At 40.3% G+C, this 20,580-nt stretch overlaps 1 protein-coding gene across 4 annotated transcripts in view; it reads right to left on the reverse strand.

Annotated features, from left to right (window-relative positions):
* tpcn3 (two pore segment channel 3) overlaps positions 1–20,580 on the reverse strand; it is a 65,041-nt gene that overhangs the window by 31,478 nt on the left and 12,983 nt on the right. For 3 of the 4 annotated variants that reach the window (XM_072551442.1, XM_072551452.1, XM_072551433.1), the window contains exons 2-8: positions 18,825–18,907; positions 16,349–16,463; positions 11,812–11,940; positions 7,456–7,572; positions 6,438–6,556; positions 5,927–6,028; positions 3,382–3,508 (exon numbers count right to left, since the gene is read on the reverse strand). In XM_072551442.1, the coding sequence (XP_072407543.1) occupies positions 3,382–3,508; positions 5,927–6,028; positions 6,438–6,556; positions 7,456–7,572; positions 11,812–11,940; positions 16,349–16,463; positions 18,825–18,907 (792 nt within the window). Of the gene's footprint in view, positions 1–3,381; positions 3,509–5,926; positions 6,029–6,437; positions 6,557–7,455; positions 7,573–11,811; positions 11,941–13,226; positions 13,328–16,348; positions 16,464–18,824; positions 18,908–20,580 lie in introns of those variants that run through there. The other variant, XM_072551462.1, reaches the window with a different exon arrangement.

Below are 20,580 nucleotides of genomic sequence, written 5' to 3' on the forward strand. Positions count from 1 at the left end.
TTCCATCTTTTATAATGATATGCTGGTTTCTGTTCTTTGATATGTAAATCCCAGAATTTATTTTAAATTACATTTTCAAGATAACTCAGCTTTTTAAACAATAGGTGTGAAGTTTGTCTGTGTCCCAATGCTATGTCAGACTGACAAACCCTCTGTATAGTTTTAGAGTTTTACATGGATTTGGGCAGTTTTTGAACAAAATATACCTTGCTGCAGGCAAGGATGCCCTGAGACATGGTACATTGGTGAGACCAAGCAGAGACTACGACAACGGATGAATGGACACCACACAACAATCAACAGGCTGGAGTGTTCCCTCCCAGTCGGGGAACACTTCAACGGTCTGGGACATTCGGCCTTGGACCATTGGGGGACCATCCTCCAAGGAGGACTTCGGGACAGGCAACACAGAGTGGCTGAACAGAAGCTGATAGCAAAGTTCGGTACCCATGGGTATAACCTCAACCAGGACTTTGGGTTCACGTCACACTATAGGTGACCCCACTGCACTATACACTTTCTCACACACTCCCCTACATACTCTCATACCCACGCAGACTCTCACTCACACTAACCCCATCGCACCCACATGCACACTCGATCTGTCACTCCTACATAAGTTGATGGGGTGAATTTGTTTCTGCAGAATTATATTTTACTTTGCTCAAAAGCTACATAAATCCATGTAAAACTGTAAAGGTATACAGAGGGTTTGTCAGTCTGAAATAGCATTGGGACACAGACAGACTTCATACCTATTGTTTAAAACACTGAGTTATCTTGAAAATGTAATTTAAAATAAGTTCTTGGATTTACATATCAAAGAACAGAAACCAGCATATTATAAAAGATGAAAGTTCTAATCTCAGATTGTTTACTGTATCACATCTCCATGATATGGACTCCTTTGGCTATAAATTCTGTGAGCATGATCTTAACCTCCACAACCACCTGATGGAGGAGCAGCGCTCCAAAAGCTAGTGCTTCCAAATAAACCTGTTGGACTCTAACCTGGTATTGAGAGATTGTTAACTTTGCAAGGTTTGTAGCTCAGGTTGAGGTTTAGGGTGTAGGTTTGCTCGCTGAGCTGTAGGTTTGATATCCAGATGTTGCATTACCTGGCTAGGTAACATCATCAGTGGCGACCTCCAAGTGAAGCAAAGCTGTTGTCTCCTGCTTTCTATTTATAGGTTTGTCCTGGATGGGGCTCCTGGGGTTTGTGATGTCATTTCCTGTTCATTTTCTGGAGGGGTTGATAGATAGTATCTAGATCTGTGTGTTTGTTTATGGCGTTGTGGTTGGAGTACCAGGCCTCTAGGAATTCTCTGGCATGTCTTTGCTTAGCCTGTCCCAGGATAGATGTGTTTTCCCAGTCGAAGTGGTGTTTTTTTTTTAAATCAACAACAGCCTCACAGGCATAAAGTTCACCAAGGAGGAAGAAACCGACAACAAACTCGCATTCCTGGACGTCACAGTCGAAAGAATGGACAACGGAGAACTACAAACCTGCGTATACAGAAAACTGACAAACACTGACCAAATACTTAACTACACCAGCAACCATCCCAACACACACAAACGAAGCTGTATCAGAACACTATTCCAACGAGCCACAGCACACACGAACTTCAGAAAACAGAGGAGAGCCACCTATACAATGTATTCAAGAAGAACAGATACTCAAAAAAAAATACAGTCTGCAGATTCCTCAAGAACAAACCATGAGAAGCAGACCAAACACAGCCAGAAACCCTAACCACCTTACATCAAAGAAGTTTCAGAAATGACAGCCAGACTACTAAGACCCCTCGGAATTGTAGTAGCACACAAACCCACCAACACACTCAAACAAAAACTTAAGACTCAGTACAACCCATGGACAAAACCAACGTAGTCTACAAAATTCCATGCAAGGACTGCCACAAACACTACGTAGGACAAACAGGAAGAAAGTTAGCCACCAGGATACATGAACACCAGCTAGCCACAAAAAGACACGACCCTCTATCCCTCATAGCCCTACACACGGAGGGAAAAAAAACCCACCATTTCGACTGGGAAAACACATCTATCCTGGGACAGGCTAAGCAAAGACATGCCAGAGAATTCCTAGAGGCCTGGCACTCCAACCACAACGCCATAAACAAACACATAGATCTAGATACCATCTATCACTTGGAGGTCACCACTGATGATGTTACCGAGCCAGGTAATGAAACATCTGGATATCAAACCCACAGCTCAGCGAGCAAACCTACACCCCATTGTTAACTTTGTCAACCCCAGTCCAATACCAGCAACGCCAAGTTCAAGTTAATGAAAACACTAATTAGGAAAAGAAAATATTAAACAGATACTTCATTAAGTGGTCATAGAGATGTACAGCATGGAAACAGACCATTCGGTCCAACTCGTCCATGCCGACCAGATATCCCAACCCAATCTTGTCCCACCTGCCAGCACCTGGCCCATACCCTTCCAAACCCTTCCTATTCATATACCCATCCAAATGCCTCTTAAATGTTACAATTGTACCAGCCTCCACCACTTCCTCTGGCAGCTCATTCCATACACTTACTACCCTCTGCGTGAAAAAGTTGCCCCTTGGGTCTCTTTTATATCTTTCCCCTCTCACCCTAAACCTATGCCCTCTAATTCTGGACTCCCTGACCCCAGGGAAAAGACTTTGTCTATTTACCCTATCCATGCCCCTTACGATTTTATAAACCTCTATAAGGTCACCCCTCAGCCTCAGACGCTCCAGGGAAAACAGCCCCAGCCTGTTCAGCCTCTCCCTATAGCTCAAATCCTCCAACCCTGGCAACAGCCTTGTAAATCTTTTCTGAACTCTTCCAAGTTTCACAACATCTTTCCGAAAGGAAGGAGACCAGAATTGCATGCAATATTCCAACAGTGGCCTAACCAATGTCCTGTACAGCTGCAACATGACCTCCCAACTCCTGTACTCAATTCTCTGACCAATAAAGGAAAGCATACCAAACGCCTTCTTCACTATCCTATCTACCTGCGACTCCACTTTCAAGGAGCTATGAACCTGCACTCCAAAAAGGTCAATGTGGCATAGTGGCAAACAGGGTTAATTAAGGACCAGAAAGAATGTCAAGATTATTGCACTATTTACTCTAACTTTGCAGAAGGAATTTTAAAAAATATATATACACTGCATGACAGATGGAGATTTTTTTTTTTAAAAAGAAAAAATATTTTGGACTTATCTGAATGTTTATGTTCCAAGTTAACCATAGAACAGAAATAAAAAGGAAGAGGTCAGCTTGAAAAATCTCATTCCATTTAAACAGCAGAACAACATTCCATTTAAACTCATTGGTCTGGGTGTCCTGCACGCAAATACATACGTACCTTTAAATGCTTCTTGTAGTCATTATATACAACAGCCAGGAAAAGAGACATGAAGACATAAGTGTTCACTATTATAAAAATGACAAAAAAAATTGAATATGCCCAGCTGACTTCATAGGCAGGCATCCTGAAAAATAAATAAAATCAGAGAGATAACTGTCACAAGTAGATCATTATTTAAGCCAAATCAAAGATAATCCACCCTATGATCAAGTGGTTATCCTAACTCCATCAGTATTACCAAACATGGTTACTCAATAGGTCTGATCAAATTTCTAATGGAGGCTTTCAAAAAGATCATTTCCACGAATCCCTCAACTTCAGATATTGCAAATAAAACTGGAGCCAAAGTATGGGCTTAGACTCCAGGATGGTTGAGATTGTCTCATCTACAAAAGAGACCTGGGTCTCATTTGCAGAGCTAAAACAGGCAACCACGTAACTGCTCACTTCTGTTCGACAAGATAGATTGTGAAAATAAAGATTCCTCTCTGACTAAGTCTGAAAGACTGATTTTTATAGTGGCTCTTCATAACTAAGTATTCTCCACTTGTTGTCCATGGTCAACAAAAAGGAGAATTCATTGGTCAACAAAAAGTACATTTAATATTGCATCTGACCCACTTGGCAAACAAAAATAATGCATGTCACTCATTGCATATATTCCTACTCATTTCCTCCAAGTTTTCAGAATTGCTTCATTTGACATGAGCAGTAGCTTGATTATTTTGTTTCTGTTATTCTTAGGTAGAACACACTGTGCATACAGGCCATTCAGTCTAACTAGTCTGATGGCTATATTCCTTATCTCAGCCTCTCAATTTTTCTATTCTCTTTCCTCCCTGATATGGGTTATTTTACCTGATCTGACAATGCTCATTTATCCCTCATAACACAAGATACTAGGCACGGATAATGTAACATTGATCAAGAAATCAATTAACACAGTAAGAGATAATATCTCAGAATGGAATTGAATTTATTGTCACGTGTACCAAGGCAGAGAAAAGCTTTGTCTTGTGAGCAAAGCAGGCAGATCACAGAGTTAAATAGCATAGATAAGCAAATAATAGGTAAATGGCCGCAAAAACAAAAACATAGGTACAGGTGAATGTTAAGAGCTTGAGCATCCATTCAGTATCCTAACAACAGTAGGGTTGAAACTGTTACAAAACCGGCTGGTGCATGTGTTCAGGGTTCTGTACCTTCTCCCTGATGGTAGAGGTTGTAGAAAAACATTGCCAGGGTGGGATGGATCTTTGGGAAGGTTCCTTAAATGAAGCCATGCAAGTTGAACTCAAACCGAAGGGACAAGCACATTGCTAGGATACAGACTCCCACACAGAAGGGCAGATTTAAAGGTAAATCTCAGAAGTTTAAAAAAGCAGTAATAATAGTAGGAGATTTCAACTTCCCCAATATTAACTGGGATAATCATGAACTCCATCCACTGGTGTTGCTCAGTAGCAGCAATATGTAACGTCTCTGGGAGGCAGTACAGAAATTCACCAAAGCCCCTTAGACAGCACCTTCCAAACCAGTGACCACTTCCATCTGGAAGGACAAAAAGCAGACATGGGAAAACCACCACCTGCAAGTTCCTTTCCAAGCCACTCACCATCCTGACTTGGAAATACATTGCCGTTCATCCAGCACTGATCAATCTCCTGGAGCTCAGTCCCTAACAACATTATAGGTTTACCTGCACCAGACAGACTGAAATCATTCAAAGGAAGCAGCTCACCACCATGTAAGAGGGTAGATAGGGTTGGACAATAAATGCTGGCCCAACCAATAAAGCCCAAACTCTACAAACAAACAAATAGATAGATAAGTGTAACCTCTCAGCTCCAGGAACATCTATATCATTTTTTAAATTTGCTTCCTCCAGTGCTTCAACATTCATTTCACAGTTTGCAAACTACAACTGGGCAGAGTTCTCATTGTAGCTGGGCAGGATCTTATACAGGTCAAAAATAATTGAAGTAATTTTACAATTTAAACCCTGGATTACAGAAAGATGCGAAACTTTGAAAAGAACAGTGTTTATAACTTAGTGCATGACCACAGCAAACAATTATTGGTAATGTCTACCATAAATTAACCCAAACAAAATAATGGAGACAATCATATTATTAAAATTCACATTTCAAGAAAGTAGGGTACATGTAAAGGTACAATAACCTTGGTATCTTTATAAAATGATAACAATGTATTCTTCATACATTGAAACTCCCGTTGACTGCATTAAATTACTTATCAGAATTTTCACAAAACCAAGCCTTTGTAAACTGACATTTACTGACTGTGAGCTCTGAAAAAAATATATTACTGAACTGACCCAATTACAGCTCCAGAGTCATACACCATTGTACCCAAGATAGAAGATCAATACCCGAGAACTCTAGATTATCAACCACCTTCCACAATTGACCCAGGTACTCGGGAAGCAAAGGGAATAGGAGAATAGATGCTATAATTTTCACATGTAGTCTGATCACCAGTGAAACAAAAGTTACTTCCTAAATTACTTAGAAATACATACATCACATCAGGGCTATTTGCTGTTGTCACCAGCACGTAGAGATCGAAGAAAATGTCAAGGTAGTTACTAAAATATAGGGCTCCTTCTACTGTTGAAAGTTTCCTGTAAAACACACAGTTTAAAAGGAAATTTAAAATTGAATGGCATTACATGAAAAGCACATTCTTCCTATGATCTGGGCAGCATTCCTTCCACAAATAGTACAACAAAAAACTGTATCTAATCATTGATCCAATTTCTAGATATAAGATAATGACTTATTGAAAAAAAATGACACCATCTATGCCTACAAAAAGGAGGAGATGCTGACTTTAATATAACTACATGATTTGTGAAGTGCTTTGGTATGCTCATGAGTTTCCACTCATTGAGCACTTTATACGAAAGACCACTTGGATGAGATATTGGAGTCTGACCCTGGGAACTGTACTTCCAAGGAGGAGAAAAGACAAGGTGGTGACTTATAAGCACTTTGTTTAGAAGCAGCTATATTAAATTTAACTGATTTTACCTTTTTGCAAACAGCTTCAAAGCCATAAGAGAAAACACTGCAACACTGAACATAAACAGCACAAACACATAGGTGATCTCTGGAAGGGTATTGCGAATATTCCTGAAGGCTCTTCGGAGCTGCAACACAGAAAACACCATTACTAACAGATGAAAGTATTTGTTATTGTTCCTGGGGTGGTACATCACATAGCATTTTATAACAAAAACAAAAGCAAAATATTTCACATCAATTTGATCTTAGAATGCCTAGAATCCCTACAGTATGGAAACAGGCCCTTAGGCCCAACAAGTCCACAATGACCCTCCAAAGTATAACCCACCCAGACCCATTCCTCTACCCTAACATTCTACATTTCCCCTGACTAATGCACCTAACCCACTCACCCCTAAATACAATGGGCAATCTTATCAAATTTTAAACCAGTTGAGGAGATAAATCATGGATAAACAACCCCTACCACCTGGTGGCCAAACACTAACTCCCCCTCCCACTCCACCAAAGACATGCAGGCCCTGGGCCACCTCCACTACCAAATTTTAACCACCTGATGCCTGGAGGAGAACACCACATTTTCCACCTTGGGACCCTCCAACCACACAGAATCAATGTGGATTTCACCAGCTTCCTCAATTCCCCCTCCTCTCACCTTATCCTAGATCCAACCTTCCAACTCAGGAGTGAGCTCGTGAACTGTCCTACCAGTCCATCTTCCTTCCACCCCACCCTCCTCTCTGGCCTATCGTCTTCACCCCCACCTTCATCTACCTATTGCATTCCCAGCTACCTTCCTCCTAGCCCCCCCCCACTTCCCATTTCTCTCTCAGCCCCCTTGAGCCATAAGCCTCAATCCTAATTATGGGCTTATGCTCAAAATGTCAATTCTCTTACTCCTCAGATGCTGCCTGACCGGCTGTGCTTTTCCAGCACCACACTGTTCCACTCTGACCTCCAGCATCCACAGTCCTCATTTTCTCCAAACGTTTAGATGTTTAAACACGCAGAAAACAATGCTCACCTGACGACTTTCAGTAAAGTTTACACAAAACAGAGGCCTCAAAACTCTCGACCATCTGACTGCAAAGTATCCAGTTTCTCTCAGAGTCAAGTATACAATCATATCCATCAACGTGAGCTGAAAATGGAGAATTGCAGCATTTAAAATACATAATAATCTACAGGATCTGTGAAAGGTTAATGTTCAGTCAGTCAATTGAGAGGAATGACCACGATGAGATGGGAGGCAGAGGAGAACCTAAATAATTGGGATGTACCAAACTCTCTTACTTCGAATGGAAAATGCCCATGAAAGGTTGGGCAAAGTGCTATAAATGGCTAACACCTGTGGGCCATTCTCCAGGACAAACTAGGAGCAGAAGAAAGTCATTTGGCCCCTATCATGCTTGGTTCTTCAATAAGCTCATGGCTGATGAGCGTTTTCAAGTCACCCATTCTCATCTATCCTCGATTACTTTGTCAAACAAGAATCTAAGGCTATCAATTTACCACCTAAGAGCAGAGAATTCTAAAGTCTCAGAACACTCACGAAAGAAGTGTCTCATCTATCCTAAAAGGGTAACCCCTAGTTGTTTATACAGAGCCCCCTTTTCCTGGACTCACCCACAAGAGAGATGATATAGGATCCTGGGCATGCAAAGGATAAAATTCAATCAAAATCACCCCTTGCTCTTCTGAACTCTAGTGAAACAAGCCCAGACTGCTCAATCTTTCCTCATAAAACTATCCACTCATTCCACGCATCAGTCTAGTATCAAGGAATTACAGACTTATTTCACCACAGAAGGATGCTACTTATGTGAAAATAAATCTCTGAACAATGCAGTTACATTCTTCCTCAAATGAAGCCAAACGTGTATAGTGTGTTAGAGATGTAATCTCACTAATATCCTTTCACAAGGATAATGACACATTAGCCTTCCTGATTATGTACTGTACATACACTAGACCACCTCAATCTCTGTGCATCTCAGAATTTGTCAGTCACTCAATTTTATTCTTCCTACTAAAGCCGACAATTGAACATTTTTCCGCATTATACTCCATCTGCCAGATTTCTGCTTCCCCACTCATCTAGCTAAATCGATCTGCATTCTTGTCAAGTCAAACTGTAAAAAATATTCAAGCACATATTCCTGTGGGATCCCACTGGTCACATCTACCAATCTGAAAAAGAAATCTATATACAGGCATACTGTTTTCTGCTAGCCAATCTTCCAACCATGCTAATGCTGTTCTCTACACAATCAGATCATATTTTGCACAATAATCTTAAATCGAAACAAAAAAAAATATTGCTGGAAAACTCAGCAGGACTCAGGACGGAGTTCTGAGGAAGGGTCATTGTATCTAAAACATTAACTCTTTTCTCGCCACACATGCTGCCAGACCTCCAGAAATTTCTGGGGTTTTTCTGCTTTTCAGCATCCAAGGTTCTTTCAATCTTTAACCTTGAGTAGAAACTGGTCTTCTGGAAATCCACATACATCACATCAACACTCCTCCCCATCCCCTATTCCAGGGGTGGGGAACCTGCGGCCTTTCTAGGCCATTATGTGTGGCCTTTTGAATGAATCCAAATTTTGCAGAACAAATCTTTTTTATTAATATGTTTTTTTCATCCTTTATTATTTTTATTTTAATCTTAAAATGAATGTATTTTAAAATACCAGAGAGTAAAAGAAAATTCAACGAAATAATCCACACAGACTGACTGCCACATTTTTAAAAAATTGGTAAGTCATAAGGGCTATTTCAACACCTGCTATGCTCATGATTTAGTTCTAATGAGACTCTAGAATGTACGTTATCATCCCCACCTGACTGGCGCCACTACCGCCCGAGGCTGGTTGGCAAGAGCCTGTGGGTATCCATTTGAAGTGAAATTTGAGAATAGTTACACAGTCTAACCGTATCAACGGTTATATAATTGAAGTTTCTTGGACGCGGCCTTATTAGATTACAACCAACATAATGTGGCCTTCCAACATGAAAAGATTCCCCACCTCTGCCCTATTCCATAGGGCTTGTTATTCTTTTAAATAATTCCAATAAATTGATTAAGCATGCTTTCCACTTCAAACAAAAATGCAAATTCTTCCTAATTACTTTCAGACCTCCCACATGCCCAGTTATAACCTCATTAATGATTAATTCCAACACCTTCCTGCGATGGACACCAAGCTAACATAATTTTATAGAGGGATTATATTCACTACCTTCCAGTCTAGTGGAAGTTTTCCAGAATCTACCAACTTTTGGAAAATTAGCACCAATATATCTACTAGCTCACTGGCCACCTCTCTCAAAATTCCAGATGAAATCCATTAGGGCTGCTCTGACAGAAATCTTAGGAACGGAAATTAGAGTGGATCCAGTATCTCCCCTTTTGGGCTTTTCGAACTTACGCTCCCTGGATATGCACGGTAAGAGATTATTTTCTATTCTCTTTTTCTGTGCAAGGAAAAATATTTTGGTAAACTGGGTGGCTGAGGGCCCTCCTGGACTTTCAAATTGGCACAGATTAATCATGGAATGTATTCCCCTTGACTTCCTTACAAATATGGTGCACCGAAAGACCAAATTATTCCATAAAATATGGCAGCCCTTCTTGAATTACACAAAGAGATATTTCGGCCATCCTAACAAGAGTTTTTATTTAATTGAGATGGCAAATCTGGCTGGTCCGGGGCCCCTTGGGAGAGAAATCCTGCACGAACACAGGTTTTGTTATGATTTGATGTTAACACATTCCAAGCATCTATCTCACTACTCAATTTGTGTTATTCGTCGTTTTTTTCCCCTGAATAATGTAAGAGATTTGGTTAGTTGTAGGTTAGATTAGTAGTTAGTGGAGTTTTGTTTTTTTCTCTCTGTATCTATTTTTTTCTGTTTGATAGATTTTGGTTATTATTTATTTAAGATTTAATTGTATATCAATGTTTATACTTGGCCTTTTTTTAAATTTGTAAGTTTGTAAAAACGTGTTAAATTTTCAATAAAGATATCTATTTTAAAAAAATCCATCAGGGCCCAGAGAAATATGAACCCACAATTTTGTCAGTTTTCTCAGTACTGCTTCACTAGCAATTAAACTTTCACGCTGTTCTTCCCTCAGCCTGCATTTGTACACATCACGATCATTGAGAAACAAATATTTATTACATCAAATCCGGGCGGCACAGTGGTTAGCACTGCTGCCTCACAGCGCCAGAGACCCGGGTTCAATTCCCGCCTCAGGTGACTGACTGTGTGGAGTTTGCACGTTCTCCCCGTGTCTGCGTGGGTTTCCTCCAGGTCCTCCAGTTTCCTCCCACAGTCCAAAGATGTGCAGGTCAGGTGAATTGGCCATGCTAAATTGCCCGTAGTGTTAGGTAAGGGGTAAATGTATGGGTGGGTTGTGCTTCGGCGGGTCGGTGTGGACTTGTTGGGCCGAAGGGCCTGTTTCCACACTGTAATGTAATCTAACCAAATCGATTAATCATCTACTTTACAGGCTCAGTTTTCAGCCTTTAGAAGGTGAAATCTTTTCTTTTTTCTTTTAATCTACAGAAAATCCTGGAGTTTTTCCTTATTCTAGAAATGTACTTACTCGAAGGATTCTAAAACACCTCTTTAGAAATTTGCCACTGCTCTTCTCTTGATCTATCTCGGAGCATAATATCCCAATTCATCTCAGCTAGCTCAAATTTCATTTTTACACTTAAATTTAAATTACTCATCTTGGACACACTTCTCTTAATCCTCGACACAAAAAGTGTAAAATTCAAAACGGATTATGATCCTAAAGAAAAGTCATTCATTAATTCTGTCACATTGAACAATGACGAGCCTAGTACAGCCTATTTCACCAGTTCCAGAACATGCTTCTCTAAAACATACATTGAAAACATTAAAAAAGAAGGAAGGGAATACAACAAAAATAAACCCAGATGGAATACAGACTGAGTATTGACACCTTCCAATGAGCTTTTAAATTCAAGTAAAATCACATGGACTAGAGATTGGAATCACAGACAACATTTATATAGTCTATTTTATTGGTCTCAAGACTAAAGTACAGTATTTATTTATGACTGGTCTTCAGTTTGCAACACCTTAAGATCAAACATTAATCATGGATTGTAAGTATTGCAGGTGTAACCTGCCTACGTGTCAGCATGTGACAGATACTCAACTCAGAAAAAGAGTCAGAAACATTAGTGAACGAGTAACTAGATAATCTCTTTTGATGGCACCAGCTGAGGGATGCATTTGGAAGATCTAAAGAAGTGTTTGCTCTCCATCAGTAAAGATTTTGCTTGACAGGGCTTCACAGATAAACACAGCATTATATTTATTAACATTACATACTCACCAATATGCTGACAATGACACAAATGTTCTTTGCATCTCTCCAAAACACCTTGGTGGGAGTAATTTTCGAGAAATGGAAAAGCCGCAGCGTAAACATTAACAGACAAATAAACTCAACCACCGAAGTTACCTGATGGGTGAAAAAGGGAATATTAACAATTACTATGACCCTGGAGTGAATTTTCTGATAACAAATCACACTTTGGAGGTATCAGCCACCATTGGTAACTGATGAAGAGAGGTCTTTCAAGGCCACAATATTGGAGGATACCCTGCTGCCTCACCATTCACGTACAAAGTCCTGAAGAGGTCATACCAGACTCGAAATATTGACATTATTTCTCTCCACAGATGCTGCCAGACCTGCTGAGTTTTTCCAATATTCTCATTAATTGGTGTATATTATTTGATTCGCAATCAACATGACAACTTATAAAATTACAGGGGGTTTGGAGGAAAGGCAGAGTGGAGTAGAAGGAAACCAGACATTCCCAATTTTAAACAAGGAACTAGTCTACACCTGAAGGACAAACTCATTAGTTTAGTCCAGAGGTGTCCACTGGTTGCTACATTTGTTTCTGATTTCTAACACCTAGAAAATAGAGGAAGAGTGAACTAGACAGGACTTCCAGCCTCCTCCACCATCAAATGCAATCTTCGTTGATTTTCTACCTTTCCAGCCCACTCCCCACATCACTATTCTCAGCCTTGAATATACTTAATAATGGAGCATCCTTTATCCTCTTGCATAGGCAATGCTGAAAATTCACAATCTTCTGAATGAAGACATTTTTTTTTAGTCCAATGCTGTCAACCTGTTATATCCAGAGACTGCGTCTCCACGTGCTAGGCTCCCCAACCAGGTCGAATTACTCCTCAACATCTATCCTATTGAGCCTCTTCAAGTTCTTATTGATGTCAATGACAGTACCTCTCATTCTTACACTCGAGTCTAGACCCATGTTATATTGCCTGTGTTTGGGCAAATGTCTCATCCCAGAAACCAATCTAGTGAAATGTGACTGTACTGCAAAGCTAATATCTTGGTGACCAAAACTTCACATAGTACACCAGGCTTGGTCTAACCACAATCCTAGCGAGATTCTTCACTGAAACCAACAAATGCTGGAGATCACAGCAGGTCAGGCAGCATCCAAGGAGAGAGAGCAAGCTCATGTGGAGTTTAGAGGACTCAACATCAGAGCTAAATTCTTCAGTTCTTAACTCCAGTCCCCTGCCATGAAAGGTCAACATGCCAACGGTCTTCCTAATTGCAGGCTGCTCCTGAATGCCAATTTTGTGTTCCTTCCACCAATACACCCATGTCTCTGAACATCAACATTTAGTAGTTACATGCCTTTCAAAGAGTACTCTGCTTTACTCATTACCAAAGTTAACACATTTACACCATTACACCTTGTTGGTGATTAGATGAAACGTCCACAATTCTTTGTTCCAGTGTCCTCTTCCCACTGAATTCTATACTACTGAAACTCAGGCAGACAGACAGAGCAATTCATTCAAGTCAATTCAATGCAGATTCTTGTAACACTCCACAAGTTACAAGCTGAACTGGAAAATAAAAATCAACTGGAATGAGAAGTGGTGTCATCAAAATCAAATGGAAAACACCCCATTTGTCATAACTCTCTGCTTCCCGTCACACAAAAATGGACCACGTTCAGCAAAGAACATATAAACAAACCTGACAACACTCATTGAGATTTCAAGCCCCGATAACAATGTTAGACACAGACTCCTGTTCCGCAAACGTTTTAACAGGCAGAAGATGATGCAACTAACATCACAATACAGGGTGCCTCAGGTTGCAAAGTCTCACATAAATAATTACCAGTAAACTTCCCTATCTGGGGACACAGGTTGTTTATTGGCATGAACTATTATATTGAACATTCTTCAATATGAAGGATTTAGAAAATCTCAAATATCAGTCTTTCAAATACTTCCTGAGAACATGAACACATTTGCTTTATATCAAATTATAAAAAAAGTGTTCCCATGTTGTATGGTGTGCATAAAGTTGCACATTAATGGAGTTTAATCACTAGCCCATGGTCTAAATGCCAAAACATCTCAAACAGTGGACTTCAAATGGCATGGGTACCTATGGACACATACTTGCTACATTAGTTCAAAATTCTTCTCTGGACTATTTTGGTGAAGCGAAGATAGACAATTTCCAGCAAAGAAAACTGCAAAATCTCAAGTATCAGAATTCAAGACAAAACCTGCCCAGCTAAATGGGACTCTTAATTTTTAAATAAACCAACACTTTATTATGACTGCTTTCCATTTTTATAAATCTTTATTTAAATTAGGTAATGGTTCAATTATTTATCTTTTGCTATTTTGTCTATTTTCAATGAATGATGATCTACTTACAGTGAGCAATCAAGCAATGAAAATTCCATAGATCAAACATTCCTCAGCCAGCTCCCCTAACCCCCACAAGTTAGCTTTCATTTTAAGAAATGGAGCGAAGAGGAAGGGAAGCAAAATCAGGCTGACTTTACACGCAAGGCCTCTGATATTAGAGATCTGGTTCTATGATATTAAAGGTTCTGCATCAGTTCTTGAGGACACAAACAAATTAATTCGAGTAAGAGTAGGCCACTTGATCCCTCGAGCATGCTCGGACATTCAAAAAAGATCATCTCTTTTTAGGATAATTTTGTTGCTTATTAAAATCCATCCACCTCTGCCCTAAACATTTGAGATTCTGCTTCTGTTGCCTTTTTTAAAAAAAAGGTACAAAGGCTTACAACTTCCAGAAGAAAAATCCTCCTTATCTAGTCTTAAATGGGTAATCCTTAAATTTATAAAGTCTAGTATAACAGAAGATTTGAACACAGACATTCCTGAACGGAAACATGCAGAGATTCGATATTCCACTGGTATCAGGTTATTATAAGAAATTAAAATTGAAACAAAAAATACAATATTTACAATAAATTAAGCTCATTTACATACGGTTGATTAAATTCTGTGTCTTATCCTTTTTCCTGCGAAGCTTCTCTCAAAAAGATACCCTATACTCCAGACAGGGTCCACTTGATCACAATATTCCAGCTGCTCTGTACTCTGCCCTCCCTCACACCGTCGCCACCTGCTGGAAGTCCCAGCACAACTGTTTGAGCTGCTCTGCTCTGCTCTGCACTCACCATCATCAACTCCTGCAACTGCACTAAATTCTCTGACAGGCAGAAACATCCTCTCTACGTCCACCCTGTGAAGACTCCTCAGGATCTTAACTATTTCAATCAAATTGCCTCTTACTTTTCTGAATTCTAGTGGCTGCGGTGTCCAATCTTTCCTCATAAGACACTATGCCTATTCCAGGTCTTTGTCTTATGACTAGTGCTCCTTCAATGCACCTACATGCTTCGTAAAAGAAGATGATCAATACAGTACAGTGTTCCAGATATTGTCGCACCGATGCCCTGAATAAGTGAAGCTTAACCTCCTGTGTATTCAGTGCCCCTTGCAACAAGCTGTAATGTTCTATTAGCTTTCTCAATTAGTTGCTATACTACATGCTTGCAATTCATACAAGTAGTATTTTCCTCTGACTACCCCTTCTTCTTTTGCACATCACATGCCCTCTCGTTCTGGTTTCCTTTACAAGCAGGAACTGCTTCTCCCTATCTACTCGATACAGCTCATACTGGATTTTGAAAACCTCAGGGAAATCTCCCCTCGGTCGCTGCCTTCTCCCCAACAGCAGCAATGCTAACCTCTTCAGTCTATCCTCATAAACCAAGACCTTTTTCATGGGGTCGGGGGAGTTCACAACTAAAGGGCATAGGTTTAAGGCAAGGGGGAAAGATTTTAAAAGAAACCAGAGGGGCAAGGCTTTTTAACTGTGCCTCAGTACACATGACAATTCAATTCAATCTATTTCATGCAACGGGTTGTGTGTGTTTGGAAGGGCTGTCTGAGGAAGTGGAGGAGGTAAAAACAATGACTGCAGATGCTGGAAACCAGATTCTGGATTAGTGGTGCTGGAAGAGCACAGCAGTTCAGGCAGCATCCAAGGCACAGTAAAATCGACGTTTCGGGCAAAAGCCCTTCATCAGGCTACTGATATTCGATGATGTGGACATGCCGGTGTTGGACTAGGGTGGACAAAGTTAAAAATCACAACACCAGGTTATAGTTCAACAGGTTTATTTGGATGTACAAGCTTTCAGGGTGCTGCTCCTTCATCAGGTAACTCATGGCTGATCTGATAAACCTCAGCTTCACTTAAAAACCAATTTCCCTCAGCCTTGAATATACTTAACTACCCAGATTGTGTGGTAAAGAATTCCACATTCACAACCTTCAGATGAGATTTGCTGTTTTGCTCGCACCTCAGGACAGGGCATTGCTGTTCCTCTGTGAATGTGAGCAAATGGGACTCCGATTCCTTCCTGCTGATTGCTGAAAAATCAGAGTGGTAGAGAATGTGTGGAAGAGAATCACGGGATTTTGAAGATATTGAAGACAAGTAAATATAGGCACTGAAAGTCACTCACCCAGACAGGCAGCAAATAGACCGCAGGATCCTCAAACAGGGCAAGGAAAAGATCCACGAGGATAAAAAAATAAGTGATTCCCTGCGTAGACCAGTGGTTGTACAATTTATAGAATCTAGGGGAGAGAAAGTTGCAAAAACTGTTTCTCACACTGTAATGTGGAAAAAAAATTATAGACAGTGAGGAATTCTGTTAAAACAAAAAAAAAAGAAACTTTAACACTTAATTAGAATAATTTATCCCCCACATTATCAAATTATGTAAGAGTGTTAGGGTAGATTCAGTGGGATGAATGGCCTATCATTCAGTAAGACTCTGGTTGATCATATTGAGGCCTCAACTTGAACTACAACATCCCCTTGCCTCAACCTAAAAACTCTTGGCTCCCTTGTAGATCATAAATCTACCAAGCTCATGCTTGAACATGTTCAATCACCCAGCCTCCACATCTCTGAAGAGAGCACCACAGTCAAATGGCTCAGGGAAAAATAAAATCACAAACTTACTTTCACTAGTCAGTGTACACACTGGCAATTCTACACTTCCACACCAAGACTGGCTTTATCAGCAGCCTCAAATTTCTTCACTGTGCAAGCTTGATGATTAAATAGTGTGCCTCAAATCCATCCTGCAGGATGAAGGCTACTCTGATCAGATCACATCATGCTGTACATCATGAAAAGCCCTGAGGCAGTCACACACGATCACGAGAAGTGCCCAATCTACCCAATAGTACTCTGGAAAGCCAAGGTGTCTCAAACACTTGAGTGACAGATGAATCTAGGAGTTTCAATGTCAGTATGACACCAGTTCACATAGACTGGATGTGCTAAAGAGTTGTGGATCATATCAAATGGAGTGTCCCTTCAACAAGATGCTGACTTTACTCCACCAGCTTGTGCTTGGAAAGTACATAAGCATCCACCATTAAACATAATTCTGCAATTGGACATTTGCAGGATAGTCCTGAGTGTGCAAAGAATTATGCTGACAAACAGGCCAGGACGGTCAACTAGTTGGGCTTTTGGTGTGGCACACTGGCACTACATGTCTTAATATGGTGGAAAGACTATATCTTTTTATTTTACTGTATTTTTGATTGTAGACTGTAATGGCAAAGAACTTTTTTTTCCCCAAACACAAGGATTGTAGAAAGGCTGACTGCAATTTTTAAAAAAAAAAGTTCTTTGGCGCTCATCATACATACTGTTTACATTGCTGTTTGTTCAAGTAGTGGGTTACTACAGATGAGCTGCAGCCAGAGGTGTGTTTAGGAGGGGGGACTCAGTTAGCAATAAGCAACTGATTGAGAACTTGTCATCATTCCACAGTCAAATGATAAAGGCCTTCTGCTTGCCAAGAACTGTGATGGGCGCCCACGTAGCTGAACAGCCTGTGGGTTTGGTCAAAAACCATCAGATCTCTGAAATGGACAGGAACTGGCTTCCCCCCCACTCCCACCTCCCAAAATACCTCAAGTCTGAACAAAGCCAGTTTATTTCCCTCAGCAGTTGCTGTAAGCTGCTAGTCCCTGACTTGTTGGTTAAGACCAAGTGCCAACCAGTCACCCAATGCCTCCTGCAAGCAAGTGAAAATATGTGGGGAAGGTTAATTTTGACTCAGCCTATTATTTTTATCTCATGGTTTCAAGAGGCTGTGAACCCATGGTCAGCTGACTGAAGCCATTTTAAGTCAGCATGTTTCCTTTTTATAAACCGTTTTAGTCTATGAAGATTCCAGATATTGATGGAAAAGTGACATTTTGTAAAAGCTTTGGTTTTTAAAAAGAAAAAAGGACTTGCATTCCTTAGGATGAAGTTTAGAATTTTACAGTATTGGAGGCCATTCCTCCCACTGTGCCTCTGTCAGCTCCTTGAAATAGTTGTCCAATTTGAGCAAAGACAGACTTGCTGCATTTCTTGGCAAATTTTAACTTTTCAAGTTATAATTGAATGTAGCTCTATCACTCTTACTGCATTCCAGACCACAAATCATTGTTAAAAAAAAACTGCCATTTGTTCTTTCAACAGTGTTAACTGTTGTTTGACAGGCTTTCCCTATAGTCACCTGAATTACAAAACATAGCTGTATTTGTAACTCTTAACACAATTTACAAAACATCTTGAAACCCGTCCAAAATGTGATAATAGATCATTAAAGTTAAAAATCACACAATACCAGCTTTTGTTAAAGTTCACTCAAGAATGTAACTTTTAAGAAATGTTTTGCGATTTGCGTATGAAAAGAAGTGGAACTAACATGGTCATTCTAACAGATGAGACTTATGTAAACTTTTGCTATAAATTCTGTGTCTTACAATTGTGTACTCCACAACCACCTGATGAAGGAGCAGACTCCGAAAGCTAGTGCTTCCAATTAACCTGTTGGACTCTAAACTCGTGTTGTGTGATTTTTAACTTTGTACACTCCAGTCCAACACCAGCACCTCCAAATTAAAAGACCATTAAAGCCTTACCGGATTGCCTGTGGTGAAGTTTCAAACTGAATGTTTCTGTTATACTGAGCATCCGAGACATACGCTGCAGCCAGTTGAAGTTGCTGTTAAATTGTAATATATTAAACAGGAAAGAATGTGATTCCAAATATGATTTACCAGCAAGTAATCTTGGTAGTGCCTGGTTCTTATCTGGATTTCATAAATTACAACAATGGCTACTTGGCTACTATAGTCTTATTGGTTACAAGACCATTTAAACCAGACCATGATCATAAAATGTGCTAAATTAAGCAACTTTTTCTTCATGTTCTTTAAATGAAGCTCTAAAATGGACAGTAAACACGTACATCTCTTTTCACATGGCAACAGTTTTATCAAATGTCACGTAAACGTAGAGGATTCAGAGTGTTTCAATCACAAGTCCAGTTTTACCTCTGCAAGAAACACACACACGAAAGTAACAGCTTTCCTTCTCATCCTACAGAAGAGTAGCTCCATCAGTTGTTCTAACAATGATCCTCCTTTCATCATAAGGTCAGATTGGGGATGTTCACTGATGATTGCACCATCTTCAGCACCATTCAAGATTCCTCAGATACTGAAGTAGTCCATGTCCAAATGCAGCAAGACCTGGACAATATCCAGGCTTGGGCTGACAAGGGGCAACTAACATTGGCAAGATACAAATGCCATGCAATGACCATCTCCAATAGAAGGCAATCTTATTAGTGCCTCAGACATTCAAATGGTATTATCATCACTGTATCCCCAACTATCAATATCCTTGGGGTTACCATGAACCAGAAACTCACCTGGACTCACCATATAAATGCAGTGCCTACAACAGTAAGTCAGAGGCTAAGAATACTGCAGCAAGTAACTCCCTGCTTCCCTCCCTAACATCTACAATGCACAAGCCGGGGTGTGATGGAATGCTCCCCACTTGCCTGGGCAGGTTCAGCGCCAGCCACACGAGAAGCTTGACACCAGGACAAAGCAGTCAACTTGATTGGCACCACCATCCACAAACACCCACTCTCTCCAACACCAGTGGTCTGTAACAGCAAACTGTACCATCTCATAAGATGCAGACAGAAATTCACCAAAGATTCTTAGATAGCACCTTCCAACCCCATGACCACTGCCATCTAGAAGGATAAGGACTGCAAATATATAGGAACAGCACTACCTGTGAGCTCCCCTCCAAGCCATTCACCATCCTGACTTGGAATATATGACATTGTCAGTTAATTTACTAATGGACTACAGCAGTTCAAGAAAGAAGTTCACCACCACTCTCTCAAGGACAACTAGCAACAGGAAATAAGTGCTGGCCAGCCAGCAATGTTCTCTCCTTACGAGTGAATATATATTTAAAAAAGGTGAAAGTTGGCTACTTCAGCAATAGAAGAACAGGAACAAAAGGGTAGAGGCTGAACTCGATGCAACTGTTTACCTGTATGCATGTACATATTAGGACATATCTCCAAGGGTTTCACATCTTGAGAAGGGACTCAAACCCACACCTACTTGCCCAGAGGTCAGGACCACCTTACGACAAGAGCCCATGCATACACCCAAGGAGCGAAGGGGAGCACTGACCAATGATCAAACATGGCTCATGTTGCAGTTCAGATGGAAATAAACAGTTGTAATGCAAACCGTGAACCTGGGACTCCTCCAATGTGCAGAGTACAATGCTTCTCAAGAGAAAACTTTGCTCTGCAAACATTGGTTTAGTTAAGCTAAGCCTGAATCTGACCAATCATTTTGC

This window comes from Chiloscyllium punctatum, chromosome 3 (genome assembly GCF_047496795.1).
Source record: "Chiloscyllium punctatum isolate Juve2018m chromosome 3, sChiPun1.3, whole genome shotgun sequence".
In the NCBI taxonomy this organism is placed as follows: Eukaryota; Metazoa; Chordata; class Chondrichthyes; order Orectolobiformes; family Hemiscylliidae; genus Chiloscyllium; species Chiloscyllium punctatum.